General features: G+C 39.0%; 1 protein-coding gene across 1 annotated transcript in view; it reads left to right on the top strand.

The window, feature by feature from the left end:
- The window catches only part of LOC139738908 (uncharacterized), a 169,998-nt gene that overhangs the window by 98,330 nt on the left and 46,892 nt on the right, over positions 1-24,776 (top strand). Inside the window, exons 46-65 of the mRNA XM_071649540.1 lie at positions 2,035-2,250; positions 3,027-3,137; positions 3,824-3,844; positions 8,139-8,333; positions 9,028-9,153; positions 10,297-10,599; positions 11,229-11,546; positions 11,994-12,182; positions 12,893-13,030; positions 13,586-13,732; positions 15,127-15,312; positions 16,217-16,528; positions 18,536-18,669; positions 19,181-19,421; positions 20,019-20,147; positions 20,700-20,897; positions 21,399-21,701; positions 22,289-22,482; positions 23,373-23,505; positions 24,389-24,709. Coding sequence (XP_071505641.1) covers positions 2,035-2,250; positions 3,027-3,137; positions 3,824-3,844; positions 8,139-8,333; positions 9,028-9,153; positions 10,297-10,599; positions 11,229-11,546; positions 11,994-12,182; positions 12,893-13,030; positions 13,586-13,732; positions 15,127-15,312; positions 16,217-16,528; positions 18,536-18,669; positions 19,181-19,421; positions 20,019-20,147; positions 20,700-20,897; positions 21,399-21,701; positions 22,289-22,482; positions 23,373-23,505; positions 24,389-24,709 — 3,915 coding nt within the window. The remainder of the gene's footprint in view (positions 1-2,034; positions 2,251-3,026; positions 3,138-3,823; positions 3,845-8,138; positions 8,334-9,027; positions 9,154-10,296; positions 10,600-11,228; positions 11,547-11,993; positions 12,183-12,892; positions 13,031-13,585; positions 13,733-15,126; positions 15,313-16,216; positions 16,529-18,535; positions 18,670-19,180; positions 19,422-20,018; positions 20,148-20,699; positions 20,898-21,398; positions 21,702-22,288; positions 22,483-23,372; positions 23,506-24,388; positions 24,710-24,776) is intronic.

The raw sequence follows: 24,776 nt of genomic DNA, 5'->3' as shown, positions 1-24,776 counted from the left end.
GTGTAGACGTGCTCATAAGACTGCCAGTCTTGCTTTAATGATGCTCTTATTTTTGATAGATTATAGATCGTGAATTAAGGTGAGATCAAAACACACCCAAAAAAACTTTCTTGAGGGAAAGATTTCTGTACTTTTGTTAACTTTTATGTGCCCGTAGCTTTTCTTGCCAAGGTTTTTTTTTTTTTTTTTTTTTCATCAACATTCAGTTATCCATCCAAGCTTGACCTAGCTGTAGATTCACAAGCCATCTCAGGAGTAGCAATGAGCCTTGGGCTAACAGGAAGGCCATGCAGACACAATATGGATTATAGGGATTAGGTAATCTCTATTCATTGACACTTACTTTACGGACATCTGTGCCAATCAGTAAACAAAGAACAATAAGGGTTATACTCTAAATACTGTTATTTTTTAGAGGGTTTAATTTTCGTGAATTTAGCAAATCATGGTTGCATCATGAATTTTAAAGTAACAACACACAAAAATATTAGCAAATGGACAGGCATTAGGACACCTCTGATAACCTCAAAGTCAAAATCGCAAAAATAACATCTTGCGAAAAATGTCTGTGACTTCTTCATTTGTGAAAATATCTGTAGTGAAAATGATAGCCTTTAGAATATCGGTTTTTGTTGATCTTAAATTACAGAGGAAGATGCAGAATTAGCAAGAAATGGCTGGAAAGGTGTTGTGTATAAATTCATATTCAGCATTATGTAAAGGTATAGATGCCCCATGGTTTCTGAGATATTTAAAGTAAAGTGGGGTAAAGGGTACAATGTACATACACAACATACATAGAGATGAGATCGTGAATGAGCATGGAGGCATTATCTTATCAGGTCTTGCACATGTAAATCCTGGTAACGAAGCCATTGTTCCAACACTAATTGCTTGCATAATTGAATCAAAGAATGCAAATTGCCCTGATAAAAAGCTTGGTTACAATCACTTGAAAATAATCTCTCGTCTCCCTAAAGACCACATCAACTGCTCTTTATGCAGTGGGGACTAATTTGAAAATATTTGGGCTTTGTGGTCCAGTTCTTTCCTCATAACCTCCCTGTTAGCGTTGAAGATGTATGATATAATTTGGTATAAGGATCTGTGATGAGCTTTCCTAAGCAAAATGCTTCCAGTGTGACAGAGGTCTTGTGCGGCTCCATTTTTTTCACCACCATTGAGCTAGTGTCCTTGACTTGTCACTATGTGTTTACTCATTACCATTCTAGTGTAATGCTGTCTCTATGTGCGCGTACTTTGTTGTTGCACTCAATAACAATTCCACCCCTTTGCATGATTGTCCCAATTTGAATGCCGAGCCTTTCCACAGTAGTCAGCGAGTAATCAATATAGTGAATGTAGTGTTAAACTAGAAATGTCATTATCAAAAACATCATCATAACAGCAACAACAAAACAGTTGTTACAGTACTTTCATACTGCCTTTGCTGGAAATGGTTTGATTACAAATTAGGATTATGTTGTTTATTCGTAGAGAAAGATGTGTGTAACAGAAATGAAAAGAAAAAACAATGTACATTTTGATGTGTAATATATATTTTGCAATCAAATTTTCATGTCTTTTTGATTGATATCATTCTCACTGTCAAAGATTTCGAAACTTGGGTCACAATTATTTGCAAGTAGCTGACCTGCACATGTACATGAATAATAATGGTATGCGTGCTACATCACAATGGCAATAATTCAATATGCTGCAGCACGCCACAGCTGGTAGAGTAGCAATGCACGACACGCATAATGCATCATGGGGGATGAAATTTCAGCTTTTTTTTACTGTCTTTGTTCACACCGTACAACTTCCTGTTTTTGGTTTTGTTTTTTTCTTGCGAAATAAAATTGCACAAACTTATGTGATTAGGATTGCGACCTAAATCTTATGAAATGATATGTCATTTCTGTTCACACTGTCAAAATTTCCCAAATTGGATCATGATCTTCATCACAATAATTTTGAATGTAATGAGAATAATACTATATTATCATCATTATTATTATTACTATTACTAAGGCCTTGCAAGAGGAGCTGAAGGCATTCCAGGACCAGCTGGAGCACATGTCGGAGGTCTGCCACCTCCTGCAGAGGGAGACGACGGGGGCCAGGAACCAGCAGCTGATGCAGCAGGCCCTGGAGGACGTGAACCAGAGGCTGACCACCCTGGAGACGGAGGCAAGGCAGAGGGAGCAGCAGCTGGTGGAGAAGAACAGGCAGTTCCAGGGCTTCCAAGTAAGAGGGGGAGGGGGACAAAAGACCACAGGGGAGCCCACACCAGGAGGGCAGAAGGAACCTTCAAACCCATCAAGTTCTAGATGATGTTGCTGCAGAAATTATTCAATTCAATTCAATTCAATTCAATTCAATTCAATTCAATTCATTTCAATTTAATTTAATTTAATTTAATTTAATTCAATTCAATTCAATTCAATTCAATTCAATTCAATTCAATTCAATTCAATTCAATTCAATTCAATTCAATTCAATTCATTTCAATTTAATTCAGTTCAGTTAAGTTTAATTCAATTCAGTTCTATTCATTTCATTTCGTTTCAATTCAATTCAATTCAATTCAATTCAGTCCAATTCAGTCCAATCCAATCTAATACAGTCCAATCCAGTCCAATCCAATTATTTATTTATACTCAACAAGAAGATGAATCAAAATAAGCTTACATTGCACAAACACATTGTTTTATCAAGTTGTAAGAAATACATAATACAGTATTGATCATAAAATGTAGTATAAGATATATGCTGTAAGTGCATATACAATTGTAGATAGAATGATAATAACAGCAATGCATATTTTGTAAGGTTGACAAAAAAAAAGTATAATTCATCATTTTGTCATTAATTTGACAGCTCTGAATTTTGCTGCATTTTGTATATCGGAGAAGTTCTTGAGTGTCACATAATTTTCTGTCTTGACAATTAAAGTGAGTTTTGATCTCACACTGTTTCACAAATGTGTGCTGTATTGATTGATTTTTTTTTTTCTTGAACAGAGAGAACTTCAGAGTTTCCAGCAATGGCTGAATGATTCCAAACAGAAACTCACCACACCACCCACCAACGTGAGTGGGGCTTCCATAGAAGAGAATATCAACATCAACAAGGTAAGAAATCTCGACAGATTTTGCAGAAATGAATCTTTGGAGTGACACATTACACCTTGTTTCTTTATATTAGTGTGCAAAGCTTGTGTATCTGAGAGGCATGGTTGTATATTAATAATTTTTATCCTCATCCATTTGAAGAACTAAGTTAAAATTATTTAAGTATCTGTAGTTCATGAAAGTAAGAGCATTCCAAGATTCCCACAGCATGTTGCCTTCTGTTTTGGATGTTTTTACCAGCTTTTACCAGCTTTATATAGTCACCTTCCCAATGCAGATTGTAACCACATATTCTCCTGATATGCACACAAACCCAACTGCACATATTTATAACCATATAACCCAATTGTATTATTCAAAAGCATGATATGGTATGTATCCCGTATGCATGTAGTCATTGATATAAAAGATAATATTTTGAGAGTGTACTTACGCATGCTCGGTAATATGTGTTAGAAATGGAGTAATGGACGCGAGTTCTCTTTTGAGTTTTGAGGTAAGCAGCTTCCCATCAGTATTGGGGAAAAATCCATCTTCGAATTAGAGCATTGGTAGTTATGAATTACTTGTAGCATGTGGCTTGATTATAGGATTATAAATCATATGAGCATATATGACACAAAGACTAATCAGTTATTTCATCTTTGTTATCTCTCACACTGCCTCCATGTACTTACCTGTGTTAGGAGGAGAAAATGAAATTCCAGGTCAGATATTTCGTGAACTTTGAACCATGCTCGTTAAGTGTGGATTACAGCTGGGATTCTGGTGCAGCATTAGATTTCAATGTGGTGCTGTCATACTCTTCTTTGTAGATTCTTTTGCAAATGCATATTGCTGAAATTGTTTAATGCAAACGTGCATTAGGAGTTCACATGTTCTGGGTGTAGAATTTTGTGTCTATTTTTGTAAAGGTGGTGGTTTTTCTGTAGTGCTTTCCAATTTCTAGACCTTTTTATGTGTAGATCTTTTCACATTACAATTTGTTAATTTTGTGATCAATTGTTTGAGGTGCCAGAAGGGGGTTTTCAGTTGGTTGCCATGACACCATAGTAAAATTAAAATTGATAGGTGAAATTGTTATCTTGTGTCCCTGGGGTGGTATTCTGAGGTCGTAATTAAGTCTGTAATTAACTTCATGATTAAGTCGTGAAGTTAATAGGCCCTTAATCATGGGCAAAATCGGTATTCTGAGGACGTAATTAAGGTATGATTAAGTCCCCTGTAATTATCTTAGGTCCCTCCCATCTAATTGTTATTCCATCCAATCAGACACGTTGTTAGAAGCCAAAATGATGATTACACGCGCAAATATGCCCTCAATGCGCACTCCTCCACGCCCCCTGTAATTACAACCCAAGAGCTCCGTGCGCACACTCCGGTATTTGATTACAACCCCTCACCTACGCACGCGAAGATCTCAACCTCTTTGCTCAAATAAAATGACAAAATTCCTCGAAGATCGGCTATATTTCTTTTTTTCTCTGAATTCTACGGATACCATGATAACAACATTCAACCGCTCCTCGGTTACCGAAGACGGTAAGCATCGTTGTAGCAGAGAAAACACGATGTATTGCGTGATATCGGAGTAGTTAATGACACTCTTTGGTATCATTAAGTTTTCCATTAACTTTCATACTTAATTACACCCTCAGAATACCGATTCGTAATTAACTCTGTGATTAAGTCCTCTCAGAGCTGCACGCGCATTGATACGCGCAAACGCGTAGGTCCTTCCCGCGAAAACGCTTGTTGCTATGGTAGTTAATATACCCCCTACTTAATCATGCTCTCAGAATACCAATTCGGTAATTAAGTGCTAATCAGACACTTAATAAGCTCTCAGAATACGGCCCCTGTACTCTACAAAGTGCAGTGCAGTGAAATAGTGGGTCAATTTTAGCATAAAAGTACATTAAAGGACAAGTCCACCTTCATATCAATGTGGATTGAGTGAATGCAACAATATTAGTAGAACACATCAGTGAAAGTTTGGGGAAAATCCGACAATCTGTTCAGAAGTTATGAATTTCTAAAGTATCTGCGCTATCACTGCTGAATGAGGAGACTACTACAGTGTATGATGTCACATGCATACAACAGTATAAGGAAAATAAAAATAGAATTCCACAAAACTTTACTTTTTGAATAAAGTGCACATTTCTTTGACTCGTTTCTGACGTATGTTAATGGAAATATTATTCCCCTTGCCTTCTGAAAGAGAGAAGTCAAGTGTTCTTTTGTCATGCGAGAAAAGTGAAAATGTGTTGAATTTTCTTTAAACTTTCTTTTTATCGTTGTACTCATGTGACATCACAAGCTATAGTAGTCTTCTCATCCAGCCGTGACTGAGCAGAAACTTAAAAAATTCATAACTTTGAACGGATTGTCTGATTTTCCTCAAGCTCTCACTGATGTGCTCTACTAATATTGCTGCATTCACTCAACCCACATGTCTATGAAGGTGAACTTGTCCTTTAAAGTAGTTGAGATACACAATGTACTTTGTATTTATTTTGTCATTATCTTCTCCTCTTCATCTTCTGCTATCTTCCTTCTTCTCCTTCTCCCTCTTCTCCATCTTCTTGTTCTTCATGTAGTGCACAAACTCTGTGGTCAAACAACAGATTATTTTTCAGTACTTTTCAAGTGTTCATCCATTTCTCAAGTCAAAGTTCTCTGACATACAATATGTTCCACTTGTCCATTGACATACACTTACGTACATGTAGGTTGATTTCGACCCAATATGTGTACAACTCTTACACCTGCACTTATATCAAGAAATGGCTGATATTATGAGACTTTATAGAGCATGCTATCTGAACATTCTTGGAAAGAAGGGATGAAGGTTGATTTTAGGGACGCTAAACAGTAGAAAGCTAAAAGGTACACTCTCCTTTGTAAAGTTCGTGTGATATGTCATCTTTATTATGATTTTGCTGCTTCTACTTTTCATATGATAGAGTAAAAACATTTACTTCTTTTAACAAACATCTCTGTTGTTAAGTGTCTTTAAAATCAACCCCTATCCCCTTTTCCCTATTTCTATGCTTTTTGCCATCTTCCTATTTTGATTTATGCTTTGATATTCAATCAAGTCACAAATCCATATTTTCAGACACCAGAAAATATGTAACTTGTTGTAGACGCCAACTGTATCTTTCTGTCGATCCTGCTTGCCTGTGTATTCTCTGATTCAATTTCCTGACTCTCGCTGATCTGATCGCTGGTTGAGAAACTTGTGCTCTCTTTTCCCCCCCGCCACCGTCGTACCAGGTGTCTGACTAATTTCCCGCCCCCTAATCCGCAACATGCAGTACCCTTCTTGTATTGCTCTTTACTACGACAGCTACGTATCCAACTCTTTCATCCACGGGCTCCCTGCCGACCTTGCGTTGTCTTTCTGTCTTTTCTCTCGATCTCTTTTTCTCCTCCCCTAAGAACTGTGCCAGCTTTAATCTGTTAAAGACCAGGGTTTTGTTGGGTGCCAATGCCATGCTTTGTATTCTCTGTGGTATGTTGATGAGCTCTGGTGGCTGTAGTGTAAGCCGGTAAATCCCAGAATTATGAGCAGCATTCTCGATCTGCAATGCGTACATGTATGTGGCTCCCTGTGACTTACCATGGATCTTTTGATTTCGTGCCTCATGTATGTAAAGATTTTTTAGGTCATCACTGTTTTCACAGTTTGACAAAGTAAAGTTCGTATTTGTTTACTATAAAGCACCAGTTTAGTTCATTTTTCCATTTCTTGCAGTATGAATAGAAACAGCAAGTAGGACAAATTTAAACTGCATTAATGTTCATTCTTCAAGTACATACTGTATACGCTATAATTTTCGCGAATTGCCGCTGTCACACATTTTCGCGAGTGGTTAAATTCGCGATTTGGGGACCAGAGAAAATATGAAGTGGCAAAGAAAGTGTGAATTTTCAACTTACTAGCAAATAAGAATGATACTAGTTATACACTGCATGAAAAAAAAACTTAACAAACTCTGCGAAGTAGTAAGTTAGAATTCAACATTTTTGAAGTGGTTAAGTCCATCACGCTAGATTTCTGACGAGTGGTCCCCTTGCGATAATGGATTGGCTCTCTACAGTATTCGTAAGTAGACGTGGACGTGCGTAAACAAGCTTAGCCAGTATGGTCTGTTTGGTAAGCCGTGACATGGTATACTGCTGTAGTACTGAAATGTTCGTATCATCAAGGCAAGGGATTCATTTTGGAAGGTAATATTTTCGTGTGTTGTTAATTTCGCGAATAGCTCCCGACTCGCGAAATTCGCGAAAATAAAACCCCCGCGAAATATATAGCGTATACAGTATTACTCTACCCTTCTTACTTTGATTATGTATTATAAATCAATTACATTGTACAGGAAAAGTTTCACCATCATTTAACCATTAAAAATGAAGGAAGTCAGAATTCATTCATGATATTCTTTCAAATGGTTGATATGTGAACAGCATATCTAAGTTGTACATGCAGCTTCGAACTTAGAACATTTTTTAGAGCGTAACAGTAACATCAAGTGATGCTAACCCGTTGAGGATGAGTCCCGAGTTTACTCGGGCAGGTGTCTATGGGAAATGTGTGTTATATCAAAATCAGTTTGTCCTCAGCAAGGACAAAGATTCCATCTGCTAAACTCTTTCAACTCATTTCTCTAAAAACTCAAAGTTACATTTGTAGTACACTTGGATCAAAGACTGTACAAAGACATATTGGTAGGCCTGTCAGGATATTGCACTGCTGCAAAAGATTATGTTATATCAACTGGCAGTCTAGGATGCAACAATGGACATGCACAATTGTATGTAGTGTGCCTCATCAATTTTTCCTCTGCTATTGATGTCAAGCCATAGATTGTCTTGTTATGTGACAACTTCTGTCATAATCTGTAACAGAGTAGTTATATGTAGTCAGATCATTCTGACAAATCTCCTCTAGTTTGGAGACTAACTATCCCTATCCTATGGCCTACCCAATAGGACCTGGAGAAGGAGACCAGCCAGTGTGAGGTGAGGTACAGGGACCTGGTCCAGAAAGGAGAGTCCCTGCTCTCCCTGGACCCCCAGATCCCGGGACTGGGCTCAGACATCAGCTCCCTACAGAGCGGATGGGAGGAGCTGCAGCGGTTGCTGGGCAACCGTCGGAACCAGCTCAACACAGCCAAGATACTGCAGGTAAGGCAGCATGAGACAGTTCATCTGATATTGACCAACCTTTACGTGCAGAAAAATTGGTTTTGTGGTTGATGATTTTGTTTTTGCTGTTACTTGTTGCTGGTTGTAATAATTGATTATCACTAACTTGACTGAATTTTGTTAAAGGTTGTTTACAGCCTGTTCCTGTCTTATTGAAAAGGATAATTTAAAGTGGAATGTTCTACATGATAAATATTTTGTGCCATGCTGAATTTAGTGTACTTGTTGATAATTTCCAAATGACAGTATTTCTGTGCATATTTTACATATTCCCCAAATTCTTGTGTGTTGCTAGTTTCATGCTAGTTCAGCCTAGTGAAAAAATATTTGAAAAATTCTACATGTTTTCCATACTTAAAGTAGTAAATATTGTTCAAGAACTGTATGGAAAATGAAAGTGTCTGCATCACATGATAAGAATTTGAGTAATACTGTGAAAGTTCTTACACTTTTAGTGGTGAAGAAAAACATTTGAATTTTGCTAGGTAGTGAATGTTAAAGCAATGTTTTCTTCTTCCTGTACATGTATGAGCTCACCATGTCTGTCATTAGGTCACATTGTACGAGGCATCGATTGAAATTCCCCCAGCTCTCCTTTGCGGTTTTTGTCCCACTTAGAGAAATATTTCCAGGTCCCGCTAATGAATACTTTCCTATGTTTGCGTGTCTGCAGGAACAGTACCACAAGATCCTGAAGGATTACATGGAGTTTCTGGATACCGCCGAGAGGAAGCTGCTTAATAGAACCATCGCAGCGACAGATGTGAAGGATCTCAACGAGCAGCTCCAGAAGCACAAGGTTCGTGAAACGTCGCCCTCGTGTGTGCATTTGTTTGTTTGTGTGTTTGCCTTCATCATCCTGATCACTTTTAATTAGTCATGTGATGTCACATGTTGTCATTGCATGTGCTGTACATATTGAAAAGCAAGATGTATGGACAGAACGCAGATCATTCTATTACATTCAATGTTTGCACAAAATATATCAATATCATTGTCTTTCTCAAAAAACAAAATGAAGTTTTCAAATGAAAGAACTGCCATTAGGCTTGAGATTTTTTGTTTTGGGTAGGAAATAGTCAATATTGTAGCATTAAATTGTTATGTGCATTTTCATGATGAAAATTGATTGCATAATGCTGATTAGTTTCTTGGTATAGCTTTCCACATATTATGGTATTTAAAGTGGCATAGTCTATTATTCACAAGGACATGTTCCAAGGACTGCTTCAAATGTTGAAGTTGTGGATGAACAAAAATGAAGTTGAGATTGTGTTAGAAGAAGGCAATGTTTCAGTTGGATCAGAAATAATGACCTATATGCTACAAACTGTTCAAATGCAAGAAAAGTTTTTATCTATGGAAGATTATCTGATATGCTTCACTGAAGGTATTTCTGTAAAGTAGCTCGTGTTGGTGAAGATGAGCTTTTTACATTTTGTTGATATTTAGGACCAAAAGTGTACATGGTACTGCTTTGACTCATACCACTCACTATTACTTGCTCATGATTATGTGATAGTCTCAAAGTGGAAATTTTTGCAGTTTAGAAACTTTCACACATTTCACACAACATGAAATTAATGTGAAAATAAAATATGGAAGTTCTTTTTTACCAAACTATATTTCAACTATTCATTGTTGTGAGTTTGTTGACAATGTTTGTTTGTTTGGTGAATAAAATTTCATTTTATATTTGCTCGTAGTTGTAATACTATTTTATATTTCGATTCCACAGAATTGAGAGCACTAAAAATTCATCTTACCCAGACGAGCACGAAAATTTCCACTATTACATTATTCTAACAGTTATCATATGACCGATATTACCCCTTCAGAGAGATGCAAAATGTTTTGAGACACGTCTCAACTTTTACAATTTTGCAAAGCCATTATACATGTAAGTGTGAGCCCAAAGCAATTGATCTTTTACAATATGCAGGAGTTCTTCAGTGACCTAGACACCCATCACATTCTGATCGAGTCCATCGCTGCAAAGGCCGACCCCTTCACTCAGCAACTCTTCCACGCCCAGCGCTCGGAGCTTGACCGACGGAGCCAAAACATCATGGCCCAGGCCACGGCTAGGGGCCAGACCCTGGAGGGACTGGTCAGTGAGTGGCGGGAACTGGAAGTTGGTCTCACCGAGCTGACCAACTGGCTGAGTCACATCGAGGCCCAGGTGCCCAGCGGGATAAGCGACGACACACAGGAAAGTGTGCGCAAGGCCATTCACAAGTATCAGGTGAGATTACAGGAGTCCCTTAGATTAATGAAATGAAGAAGCATTTTTCACATTCTTTTGAAATGATATCACACATTTTTGGTATGTGCTTAATCCTCCAGTCACTGAAACTTTCACATTGACAGCCAGTGCAGGCATTCAGAAATGTTTCCATTTGTGAGGTAAAGCAAGTATTTACATGCTTGCTGCTTGTTTGGAAGGGATGGGAATAGAAGATTTATACCATCTAATATATACACCTGTACCATACACATTTTCCTATGCATAATGTGCTGCTTTCCTTTTATATGTGGGTGTACACTTGTTGTCTAAAGTAATGGCTACAGATGTGATAGCAATTAGTTCAGTTCTGTTTGACATAAATATGCAGGTGGATTGTGGTATAGTTTTCTTGTATTTTATACTCATTACTTCTTGATGAGGACAAACTAACACTTATGTCAATCATTTCAGGAAAAATGGTTTGTCTAATTGAGAGATATCAGTAGTGGATATTATGTGGAAAGACTATATTTTGCACAACAAAACAAGTGTTGCTACTGTTTGGGTAAAAAGATTTATGATAGTTAAGAAAAGCATTTTGACTGACTGAAAATATCCAATTCCTTTTAACCTTTTTTTCATGCCAGGCTATGAAGGGTATTATGAGTAACAAGCAGCCCAGTCTGAGCCAAGTAGACTCCTGCGCCCAGGCCCTTCTCGAGAGCCTGGCCTCCCCGCAGCTGGACAAACGGCTGGCCTCCCTCCACGAGCACTGGGCGTCGGTCACGCAGAGGGTGGGGCAGGACCTAGCCTTGCTCACCAGCCTCCTGGAAGAGTGGCGTCTGTTTGAGCAGGAGTCCAAGCAGCTGTCCACGTGGCTGCGGCAGGTCAGCGAGGAGGTGGACAGGTGGAAAGATCCGGAGAGGAGCCGGAAATCCATCTCAGAGCAGCTGGACGAGTTTGCTGTAAGTAATGTCAACCAATTCATGTCAGTTATGTAAGCCTTGAGAATAGTGTCATCTCTCTTTTTTTTTTTCTTTTTTACTTTTTTCATTGGATGTTCTGAGCTGGTATACTTGCATTCTGTAAGGAGATAGTTGGCAAGCTGGTAAGAACTGCCAGGGAAGACTTTGTATTGATATCTATTGTTATGGTTTTGGTGTGTGATGCCAACTGTGTAGAAGACACAGAAGAGCATCACAAATTTAAGCGTAATATGATTGATTTTCATACAGATTATGTAAGTAAGTGGAGTTTTCATAATTTTTTGTAATGTTGATACAAGTTCTTAGCATCTTGCCATTCTGAGGTTTGACATAAGGAAGGGTCAAAATGAGATAGTAGAATCTTGTCAAGTTGGACCCCTATGAACTACTGTAGATACATGATTGTCTCCTGAAATTGATATTCAGAAACTGCAAAAGGATGTCGAGTGTCACCTCCCCCTGAAGACTTCTGCCTGTAACCATGGTAACCAGCTGCTGAAGGTGAAGCAGCTGAAAACCCTGCCCATCCGGGAGAAGCTGGCCCAAATCGAGGAGAAGTGGAATCACCTGCAGAATGAGCTGCCCCAGATACAGGAGGACCTCCATCAGCAACAGGTTTGTTGCTTGTTGAACAACCCCCCCCCCTTTTTTTTTTTCTTAGTGCTGACAGTGGCGATGATGGTGATGATGATGATGATGATAATTGTGATGACGGTGTTGATGGTGATGGTTTTGATGGCGATAATAGTGAGGTTGAACATTGTTAAGATGGTGATGACTGCGATGATGGTGATTATAATAGCTGTGGTGGTGATGATGGTGGCATTTTGTATACGCTATGGGTACATTTGTATGTACAATTACGTATATCAATGATGTGTATTTTTCCTAGCAAAGTGGTTAATCTAAAATAGAAATGTAGGCCCTACCAGCTTTTCTATGGCTTGAATTTATGGCACACAGGATAATCATGTCACATCTTTATATTTGTGGCTGCAATGAATCAGAAAATCAAGAAATCTGATGAATTTGTATACTTATGATGACCTGGTGATATTCAAAAATCCCAGACAGAAATACAAGTAATGCAGTAATTTCTCCTCTTTTTGTCCTACAATAGCACAAGTTTTTCCTATACTAAATGTCTCAATGTTCAGATGAAGTTGGCATATTAGTTTAAATTGTGCCATTACAGCAGCTTGGTCCTACATATAGTTTTCCTTCAGCGAAAAAAATAAAAAAATGGTGGCAGTGTAAACATTTGCCTTGCTCAGAAGATGACATCCATAGCTTCCCAATGATTAAGTTTGTTCTTTTCATCGCAGATGGAGATGCTACCATCTAGACAAGCTCTCAACGAGCTGATGTTGTGGATGGATAGCCTGGAGAGCACCCTCAACGCCCTCAAGCAGAGGACTTGCAGCAGCTGTGAGGAGGTGGAAGAAACACTTGAGAAATACAAGGTCAGCCCTACAGCAAAAGAGTCTTAAGAGTGATGATTAACTTGTGTATTTGCATCTTTTGATATATTGCTTCTTCTTTGTTTGTCAATAAAGTCCATTTATTTCTTTAATCATGCCCTCCAGATCTGATTCCAGCAGGGAAGGCCAAATAAATATTGTTTATAAAAATGATCTTAAAATTGAAATGCACGTTAGCCTTATTTTAATATTTTTCAAGGAATTGTGTGAATGGAAATATCAAGATACGTAATGAAGAAAGATTGAATGATATTTATCAATATGTAATCATATCAACAGATATGACTGATACCACTGCTGAAAATTTGTTACAAGTGATGTAACTTTCCTGTATGACAAAAGCGCATTATATTGTTACATTAAAAAAAATGAAATTTGGTACTTTCACATTAATATACATCCTTCTATAGTTTGCATATATCTGTCACATTGTGAAGACAGTTTTGCCTCAGTGTATTCCTCTACTATGCAAGAAATACTAGAAATACTACAATTTTGCAGTCAATTTACTCACATTGTTTTTCGTCCTCCTTATAGGGTTACAAAGTCGAGTTATCTTGCCATTTGCTGACGGTGGAGTTCATCAACCAGTCCATCCTCCAGATGAGTCAGGACATCGAGAGCCGGAGGGGGGAGAAGACTGACTTTGCCGAGAAACTTGGTGCAATGAACCAGCGTTGGCAGGTCAGTGCACTGCTCTCTTCTCTCTATGCTTCATCTGCTCTTTCGCTTCTCCCTATCTCTCTCATTTCTGTGCTCTCTTCTGTTCTCTCTCTTCTTCCTCCCTACCTTCATCCCTTTCCTCCTTGTTCGATCTCTCAACTCTCTCTTTCTCCTTTATTTCTATTTCTCTTTTCCCTCTCTCCTTTCCTATCTCTCTATCTCTCCTTTCTTATATCTCTATCTCTCTTTCTTATCTCTCTATCTCTCCTTTCCTATCTCTCTATCTCTCCTTTCCTATCTCTCTATCTCTCCTTTCCTATCTCTCTATCTCTCCTTTCCTATCTCTCTATCTCTCCTTTCCTATCTCTCTATCTCTCCTTTCCTATCTCTCTATCTCTCCTTTCCTATCTCTCTATCTTTCCTTTCTTATATCTCTATCTCTCCTTTCTTTTATCTCTATCTCTCTTTTCCTATCTCTCCTTTCCTATCTCTCTATCTCTCCTTTCCTATCTCTCTATCTCTCCTTTCTTATATCTCTATCTCTCCTCTCTTATATCTCTATCTCTCCTTTCCTATATCTCTATCTCTCCTTTCCTATCTCTCTATCTCTCCTTTCCTATCTCTCTATCTCTCCTTTCCTATCTCTCTATCTCTCCTTTCCTATCTCTCTATCTCTCCTTTCCTATCTCTCTATCTCTCCTTTCCTATCTCTCTATCTCTCCTTTCCTATCTCTCTATCTCTCCTTTCCTATCTCTCTATCTCTCCTTTCCTATCCCTCTATCTCTCCTTTCCTATCTCTCTATCTCTCCTTTCTTATATCTCTATGTCTCCTTTCTTATATCTCTATCTCTCCTTTCCTATCTCTCTATCTCTCCTTTCCTATCTCTCTATCTCTCCTTTCCTATCTCTCTATCTCTCCTTCACCCTCTTGTGTAGATATTCACAGTAGCTGTATTTACATGCTTTCAAAATAATGGTTTTTAAAAACTGATAGGTTGTGCAACATGATACAAAAACTATTTATTCTTGTGTGTGCACACAAAAACCACACACTCTTGCAATACGCCTTACAGTGTGACTGTCAATCCCGCTTGATTTGTTGTTGTTATTTTAATTCAAATATTATGTCCCGTTGGGCATGTGTGAATGGCACACATACAAACCACAGATTTTTTTTCCTGATCCCATAATGCAAGTGGCCACTAGGACTGGCACATTATGTCATTATGTAGGTATGCAGAGTCTGGAGATTCACAGCATTTCATTTTTCACCCAAGTGATTTTATTTAGTCGTTTGTGAACGATGGCAAATAAAATAGATCTTCCAATCCTATGCAGAAACTAGTAACTTGTGTGTGAATCAAATGTGACTATTGACTACTTTTTGATTGTATATTTCCATTTCTCGTTCCAGGCCCTAAATGGGCGTGTCAATGAGGAGACCAAGGCACTGGAACACCTCCTCCAGCGCTGGAAGGCATTCAACAAGGCCCTGTCTGAGACCGATGCCTGGCTGAAGGACCAGGAGGAGAGGGTCAAGCCCTTTGATGGTCCCATAGGTCAAGAGGCCAGCATTAGGGAGGCTCTCAGGGTTTGTGAGGTGAGAATTCCGTCCGTCAAGTTTAAACTATCAAGTCATCTACTGTAAACACAGAAATTTTCCAGGTACATTAATTTTCATGTATTTCGCGCTTCTTTTGGCTGATGTCAATTCTAATATCTTCATAATTTTCTGTGCAAATCTTGAATGAGATGATAATTGCGCAGCGTGAGTTCAAGAACTCAAAAATATGTTTTTGAGCCACTCAGTGCAAAAATAAAAAATAAAAAAAAAATGATTGTGAGGATATTTCAACATTTACACTATCACTAATGATTAATCCTTTACTTCATTCATTCTATGTTAATACCACATGTTACATACATGTAGCATATACCGGTAGTCAATTAGCCACAGCCTTTCTGATGGTATGTCAGGTGATACAAAGTATGATTATGACAGGAAATTGAAACATTTTAATTTTGCCCTTTTCAATATTTGGCAGGTGATTCAGTTTTGATATTATTTGTGCATTGTTCATTTTGGTGTTTGATTATTTTGATTGTTATGGTTGTCGCAAATAAAGAAGTCATCCATCACTAGTATCTGTGAAATGCTATCAATGAGTCCTTTGTCATAGCAGCACGCATGTCTCCTTGACATTGTACCCACAAGCTTCACAAGATGCATGATATGTTTTGTCCATTTCTATGTAGGTTAAGACTTGACAATATTCCCCGTGATAAAATCCATGATACAAAAAAGATGCTGATGAGTTGTAAAATGAAAGATGGAATCTAATCATGCCAAACACTTTCCTGTAATTCAAGTAGAAATTTGTGAAATCTTATATGTCAAATTTTGTATTTGTTAACTGTTGTAACAGAGCATATTTACATACTTAAAAGGGATTTTCTAATTCAATTTCCTTTTTTTTGCCATGTTCCTTTGCTTCCTTGTGAAGGCCATTGAAGAGTCACTCAAGAATCGAGAAGGTGAAAATCGCCAGCTCCAGAATACGGGGCTCTCCCTCATCCCGGACAAAGAAGCCGTCAAGAAGCTCCTGCAGCCCCTTGCCAGTGGTCAGTCCAAGCTCCTTCGCCTGGTCAAGCACCTCCGGGCTGACCAGGTCACTGCCCTGGAGCAGTGGTCCATGTACCAGGAGACTCTGACCGCCGTCCAGCAGGCACTGGGCAAGGCCGAGTACGCCCTCAGCCGCGGCAACGTCGTCATGGGGACCGTGGAATCGCTGCAGCTGCAGACTACAAAACTCAGGGTGAGTATTCGTGATTTAACAAGCGAACCAAATGTTCATGCATAAACCACATGCCAGTGTGTGCCAAAAGTAAACCTATGACTGCCTGCGTTTATAGCAGTTGCAAGTGTAAACATCAGAGCAGTAGAATGAGTTGTCTTGGTATATCACTTACCAAATGTGGTGCTGTTTACATCTTTTTTTTTAATCAATCCCTGCATGAATGCAACACTCCCAAATGTATCATTGTCATGCCTGCTTTGTGATGGTGCTGAAACTTAATCTATGTTGATGATGTAGTTTTTATTAGCACAGTCAAACTACTGCAGCACTATTTTTTTTTTTTTTTTTGCACAGATTTTCAGCACTACATTTTTCCTTGCTGTACGGTACAACATAAGAATTAGAACAATATAAGAATTAGCAGTTACAACAATTTGCATATCAAAACCCTGTACCTACACAGGAATATAGATCAATGATTTACTAGTAATTTTCACTTTTTCCGGTGTACTGCACATACAATTTTGCTCAAGATCTTGTAGTATACAATGTGTTGACATACATTTATATTTCAGTTAAACCGGGAGATCTAGAATACATAAGGGAAACCTTGACTGTCTTTGCATGGCTGACTTCAAGTTGATTGTACCATTTTGTTAGCTGCATTATTGAATCCTGCCTCTTGTGATTTATGTCTTGCTCACACCTCTTGCACCCTCCCCACCCCTTCCTTGGATGACACAGGAACTCCTTGCTCAAAAGGTGAAGAGAGAGTGCTCCATATAAACCTCCTCAGAGTGCCTGCTACAACTTCTCAATTTCCCTATTTGTTGTGCCATTAATACCTCCGTTCTATGTTGATGAGTATTCTTTTTAAAACTGAGATCCACCTCATTGTCACTGTGTGGGATCTATTCAAAAACTTGTACAAAGGTGTAAGCTGTCTGTGGGGTATAGGAACTCTGATGCATGCTAGATTATAACAATAAAACATATCTTCTTTAAAGTGCCATTCCTATATGTCACTGTACCATTCAATTTGACAGGATAACTCTTAGTTGTATGCAGTTGACTTCCAAGAGAAGGAAGTGAGCATTTTAATGAAGAAAATTTGCTGTGTTTGCCGTGAATTCTCATGCTGTCTCTTTCTGACATTAGGTCCTTTCTGTAGTCAGTTTTCCTACGTGTTTACCTGCAATTGCTCTATGTGTCTAACTTGGAGGAGAATTTCAATACAGACAGTGAATACTGCTCAGATAACCTTTACAATCAGACTATGATCAAAGTTGATTCAGTCCTGACTTATATTGGAATAATACAATGAAGTGAATGCAGTGTGAAGTCAAATTATTTGGCCATCAACCCACCTTTATTCAGGGTCAAAGGGGGCAGATGCAGTGATTCAATATTACTAGAAGGCACTGGTTTATAAGTGACACAAAACACATAATATACAATGGCAAACTTTTCTGCTGTTGTGAGATAAAGCTCATGCTGGTTGTGTTTCCAAGTTGGTGTAGCCATCATCATTTTCTTCCAGGGAGTAGATGAAATGGCTCATAATGTACTGCCAGGGAGGTAGAAGCACTGCACCTGAATGAAACCAAGAGTTGTTGATTGTGCAAGTTCTGTTGATTTCTTGTGTTGGATTTGCTTTCCAGAAAATTATGTACTCTATTCTACCTGAAATGCAGTAATTCTTATCTGTTCAGATAAAAGTAATGTCTTTCCTGTGTGCTGTGCTTCAAACTCAAGGACAGCTCTACATACAATGTATGCACAATAAGCAACGCTGCACACTGGAACTGGTCCAATGGTCCCTGACCAGTAAAAATCACTGTCGGACCAGAAACTTTTTTTCAGGAATGAATCAGTAAAACATGAAAAACTGGGAACCTACTGGTCTGACAGACAGGTTGGACCAGTAGGGGAAAAAATGAGTTAGTGTGCAGCCCTGCAATAAGTAACAACTAACTAGTGATAGGTGGCATGTGGAGTTCATTATATGTTCTATTTCTGTGACAGGAAATCCAAGCTGAGCTGCGGTCCAGCATCGGTCAGCTGAACACACTGTGTAAGCTGGCCGACCAACTCCAGAGGACGTGTAAGACAGACATCAGCGCTGATCTGGACAAGACAGTCCAGAACTTATCGTCAAGGTAAGCAAAAGTCTCAGCCTTTCTTGATGACAAATTAATATATCATGAGGGAAATTGAGAAAATGACAATAGTTTCAAGAGAATGTCATGAATTGTACATGTGTGATTGATTTGTCATAAATGAGCAATTTTGAAATGTTTGAAAACGTATCGTTGTTTTGATTTTTCAGTCATTTTAAGTGCATAGAGAATCTGCTAGATTATGATCCACTATACATTGTATGTATGCAAATTAGTAGTAGTAGTAGCAGTAGTAGTAGTATTGTAGTAGTAGTAGTATTAATGTCAATACTGTAGGAATGTTGCAACATGGTCCATGAATACTGCTCTTTTGTTTAATTATGCTTGATTTTTATCTTTTTTTCTTGTCTAATGAACGCAATAATCAGAAGATACTGAAAAAGATGTCATAACTGTGATTTGAATGATGATGGCAGATGGAATTTCTGCACTAGACGTTTTTGTTGACAATGGTAAATTTAGTGATTGCTGTCTCCCCGTTTCATATCAGATGGAGCAAGGCTGAAGACGAGCTGAAATCCACCATCAACCTGTTTGAGAAGGCCATGTTGCTATGGCAACAGTTCGAGGATCGCCATGCGGAGACAGAGGCATTCCTGGAGGACCGTGAGGCCCAGAGCACGGAGTGGATGCAGCGGGCCAGGGAGGTGGAGGGTGGGAAGGATAGCGCTGAGGGATCCAGTGAGGAGGCAGTGGAGCAGGAGAGGGTGCACAGATGTCACAAGTGTCAGGTGACCTACACCGTACCACCCTTGACCTCTTGCTTGTTTTCATGTCTTCCTGTATGTTTTGAGATAACGACATGATAGATGAGAAACTTGTGTGATAACAATTATCAGTGAGCCCTCTTAGCAGAATTTATCGAAATTTGTGGCAGGTGATATAGATAATTGAAGGTAATTCACAATATTTAACCATCTTCCCTTCCTCCCATGCCCCCCCCCCCCCTCAAAAAAAAAATGCAAACAAACCAAGAGTACTTTTGTACAGCAGCTTGTTATGGTCAACTTAAGACTGTAAAGTAATAAAACAGCCATATTACCTGTGTTCATCTCAACCTAGCAATTATTTGTTTGTCTACCAAGGAAGAAATAATTATTGCAAGCAAATGTATGTTAACATTTTATTTTGGTGTATTCAATGTAAGATTATACATTTTTTCCTCTTCTGGATGAAAAATGAAGAACACTAAAACTAATACAAATACAAGCTACCTGCACAAGATGGTAATATAGTATATAGTATATATCCATGGTAACATATGCAAAAGATGGAAGTAAACAATGCTTTATTTCACCCTCTTTGTCTGTTTGCTTTTCCACTTACAGGAGATTCTTGATGATGTCAACAACTTTTCCACTGCAGCCAGTTTGCCAGAACTGGTAGACCAGCTTGTCAAATACATGGACTCGAGCACAGCCAGTAATATTACCTCAAGGACCAAAGTTCTTCAAGAGGTCAGTATTATTTGTTTTTGCCTGTTTGATACCCAGACTTTGTTGACCTGCAGCTCGCAACACTCTTTCATGTGTGACAGGATTTCCATACGAAATTTACAATCACCCAACATCTATTGAAGCAATTTAAAAAAAAAAGATTGTGAGATTCAGATTTTGAGCAGTTAGCAGTGATGTATTACTGCAAAGCATGGTATGCCAATTAAAATCATAGAAGATTTTCCAAATGACCCTAATAATATGAAGGGGAAAATATCTCTTTTATTCTGCATGAAGCCTCACAGTGTGACTTTTATACATGAAGGCCTATACTTCATTATCTTAAATTATCCCACCTTGGAAATATATTAAATGTTCTGCCTGTACTAGCTTCATGGAATAATGCTTGCCAGATCGCCACTATTACGGCAAGATACAGAGTGATCCTCAACCTCTGTGCAATTAAGTATTATAGATTAGATGCATTTTTCTGTCAGAGTCTCATTTGTCAAAGTTGCCATTTTTAGCATCTTTTTCTGAGGATTTTTTTTTTTTTTTGATGCCACACCCCAGCGCCTGGATGCCCTGCAGAAGTCCCTACGAAGACACATCAAGGCGGAGGAGCACGACATCGAGAACCAGCGGCAATTCAGGGAGAAGACCAAGGCACTGCTGGACTGGCTGGAAGATGTGAAGGACGCCCTCAACATGGAGGAGCCAAACAGGTCTTCCGACGAGCACACCATCAAGGACAGGATGCAAAAACTCAAGGTGAGGGCAGCAGGTCAAAAAGAAAACTAGGTGTGGAAAGTATTGTAGAAACAGTGAAATGATATCAAAATTGGTGTGTCAAATGGGAACTGAATCTTGTACGTTGTTAAGTAATGTACATACATGAACAACATAGATGTACAACATAGAAACTGTGTCCAGTCGGAGGTGGGGGTACACTGTTATCTATAAGTAATGACAAATTTACAATTCTTACTTCATATTCGAATATAGGCTTTCATATTATATTACATTAATATGGTTTGAATGCAAGACATTGTTTAGGGAACAAGAATGATTTAATGAACCTGGTCACAAGTCGATATCTCCTGCATGTAGCCAGCTGGATCACAAGTACAACTATCCTCAAAGATTGCTTTACTGGCCCCAATTCATAAAATATCATACTTGCAAAATGTATGGCATACAAAAGCAAATGGCTTAGTTTGTCAATGACGCATATTGTATTATTTTCTCTCTCTTTATTTCTGTGTCTGACAGTCCCTCCTGGTAGAGTTTGCTGAGAACCAGCCTCACGTGAACGCCCTCAATGAGATCGGCTACCGCATCAGCCTGGACCGGCACAACTCTGGCCACCTGGCCACGCTGAACGAGTGGTGGAACAAGCTCTACACCTGCCTCTCGGAGAAATACCGCCACCTACAGGGCGTGCTGCTCCAGCAGCAGAACTTTGCCCAGAAGTGCACGTCGTGGATGAAGTTCCTCGCAGAGACGGAGGAGAACCTCGCCGTGGACATCGCGGGTAGCTACGACGAGCTGCTAGAGCAGCAGAAGGTTTATGAGGTGAGTGAGAGAGTGACATCCATCAAGTAACATTTTGGGACTTGCGTGGAACAAATGTCATGTCACTAATCATGTATAGTCTTCATTCATAATAGTTGGAATCAGACGTAACCCCAGTGGCCATCTCTATAGCCAGCCAAAATGAAAGAAGTGTGTCTTAAGTTAAATTTTTGAAAATGAGCTTACATTATAGAAGTGGTTGCCATCATTTTTTTTTTAGTATTTTTTGTTGGCCTGTGGCATTATTTAATCTTAATTCATAATTGTTGGTATCAGACTTTACTCAAACATTCATCAGTACAGACAATCAGTGAAAGAAGTGTGTGTTTAGTTTGATGTTTTTAAAGTGAGCTTACAGTATAGAAATGTTTGCCATCATCTTTTTTAGTATTTTTTGTTGACCTTTATTATTATCTAATCTTAATTCATAATTGTTGGTATCAGACTTTACTCCAACATTCATCAGTACAGACAATCAGTGAAAGAAGTGTGTGTGTAGTTTGATGGTTTTTAAAGTGAGCTTACATTATAGAAATGGTTAGCCATCATCTTTTCATCTTCTATTCTTGTCCCTTCCTGCCCGCTAGCTCTTTGAGGCAGACATCTTCAACCGACAGCAGATCCTGTTCTCCATCATCAGCGACGGTCAGAGGATGATCCACGACGGGGAGGTGGACGACCCCGAGGAGTTCCAGACCAGGCTTGCCCAGCTGAGTGACCAGTGGCAGAGTGTCATCCGGCGGGCCAGCCAGAGGAAGGAGATCATCGACAGAAACATCAGGTGAGTCATCTTAGGCATCTCCTCAGCTCCCTACAAGCGGGATGGGGCCTCAAGATGTACTGTATATGCAGAATATTTCAAGAGTGTAATTTTTTTTTTTAAAGTGGGACTTGTGAGGCAATTTGATTGAATTTGCAATTGAAAACCCAGAATGAGAAATGAGTATTGTCTCATTTCAGAAGAAAAAATGGTAAGTTCCCACCTTGGAAAACAATGTTGCAGAACATTGTGTTCTGGGATACAAAATATATTTGCAAGTTGTTAATGTCATGAATATCAGTCAACTGGCAATTATCTTGAAGAGAAAAACAGATTGTATAAAGATCAGGAATTTGATAATTCCTGTGAATTATCTTCGAATTCAAGTTTCAAATTAACTCTTACTGTACATCTTTTTAGCAAATGTCTGTTGATAATGTACTTTAGTGTAAATTAAATATTATGAACCCATTGCCAATGGGACATTGTAATATTCAAAGACTTCAACCTACCGCTAAGGGGTCGACATTATGATATGGCTTTTCCTTGCCTGGCAGTTGACTCTGTGTGCAGAAAAATTTGCTGAATCTTATGATGAAAGTTGTATTCTGTGAGTTTAATTACGTGGTTACCAAAGTTATATGTTGCCCTGGCATTTCTAATTTTGAGTGTGAGATGTAGAAATCTGATTCTTGCCATGAAAGCTATCGAAATCAGCGTTATGACTTGTAAGTCGCAGAGTAACCTGCATGTAATATTGGTGTACTTCTTGATGCGCTTACTAGGTAAGACATGTCTGTTCTCACAGTAATGAAGTCACAACACACAGATCTGAGAACACAACTTGATGTCATAATAATCATAATAATCATAAATTAATGTCTGTATCTTTCTTGTGTTTGGGCCTTCAGGGACTGGCAGTCTTACAGGACTGCTCTGGCCAAGATGAACGAGTGGTTCCGAGACATGGAGGCTGAGGTCACAGGTTACCACGTCACCACGGCCCCTCTTCAGTCTCTCAGGGCGCTTCATGAGCAAACCAAGGTGAGAGAAGTTTGACATGAAGATGGTCTCAAAACATCACAGTTATCCATACCCATGATCATCTTATGAGATGAATGAACTGTCTTGATATTAATTCAGAATGTTGTGGTATTTCATAAAAATTTGCGTTTAGTTATGCACCATGAGGTAAAAAAGTGCCTTATGTTTGTCTCTTGTAGCCATTCAAATTTGTGTGTCATTTTACTGCTGTATTTGTGTTGACAAATGTTTTCAAAAAATGCAGATATAGAACAAAGTCAATAACAATGGGTCACACTAATAGCAGTGTGATTTGATAAATGAATTGTGATTGAGAGCTCTCCAGCAAAATCACTTAATTGTTGTGGTCAGGTGAATGAAAGTCTGACTGCTGGTGAGATGCACATTCCTTGATTAACATTTGGTAGATTTTACCTAAACACACACTGGCGATAAATCAAAATAGAGGTGTCCATTTTGTGCTGCTTGTTCAAAAGTTTGCAAACTACACAGTTACATGAATTTACAAAATGTAGTTATTTATGATCATCAAGTAATGAGCCTGACTTTGATTAATCCAGAGCTCAACTCAGTAAATTTTTCAAGTGACTCAATCTTTCTCTGAGAAAACTATAGTAAGTTTCATCGTCAAGAAGAAATTTTGTAGTGTATTCTTTAGAATTGTAATTATATTAGAAATGTATATGGTAATTTTGGCACTTTTGCACTATGAAATATATCATAAATGATTGTTACAGTACGTCTTGTAGTTAACTTTTTGCAGCAGTGCCCTCCGTAGTAAAACAAACATTCATAGATTGTGTAGAGAGGTACGGTTTTGAGCACCAGTTTGACCATCCATCAATCTCACCCTGGTCACTCCTCCTCCTCCTCGTCCATCCAGATGACCCAAAGGCTGGTGAGTGTCCAGGAGGGAAGCTACCTCGCCCTCAACGAGGCAGGCAAGTCCCTGCTGCGCAACTCGGACCGGCTGGCCGGCGACGCCCTGCGCAGCCAGCTGATGGATGCCCAGAACCGCTGGCACTGGCTGACCAGCCGGCTGCGCAAGCAGGAGTCTCGGCTGGCCGAGGTCCTGGGCCGGTGGGATGACAGTGAGGGCCTAATCGACGAGCTCCAGGGATGGCTGAGGGAGGCCCAGGCCATGCTGGCCCGCCCCCTGCCCACCCAGTATGAAGAGCTGCAGAAAGAGCTACAAAAGTGCAAGGTGGGTACTCTCTCATTCTAGCTCCTCATGGTTCCTTGTTTCTCACAATCACTTTTTTTACCTTTTT

This window comes from Diadema antillarum, unplaced genomic scaffold (genome assembly GCF_040938485.1).
Source record: "Diadema antillarum isolate AM-2024a unplaced genomic scaffold, OU_Dant_1.0 scf00000029, whole genome shotgun sequence".
NCBI lineage: Eukaryota > Metazoa > Echinodermata > Echinoidea > Diadematoida > Diadematidae > Diadema > Diadema antillarum.
The sequence above is the reverse complement of the archived record's forward strand: the minus strand, read 5'-3'. Positions and strand labels throughout refer to the sequence as shown.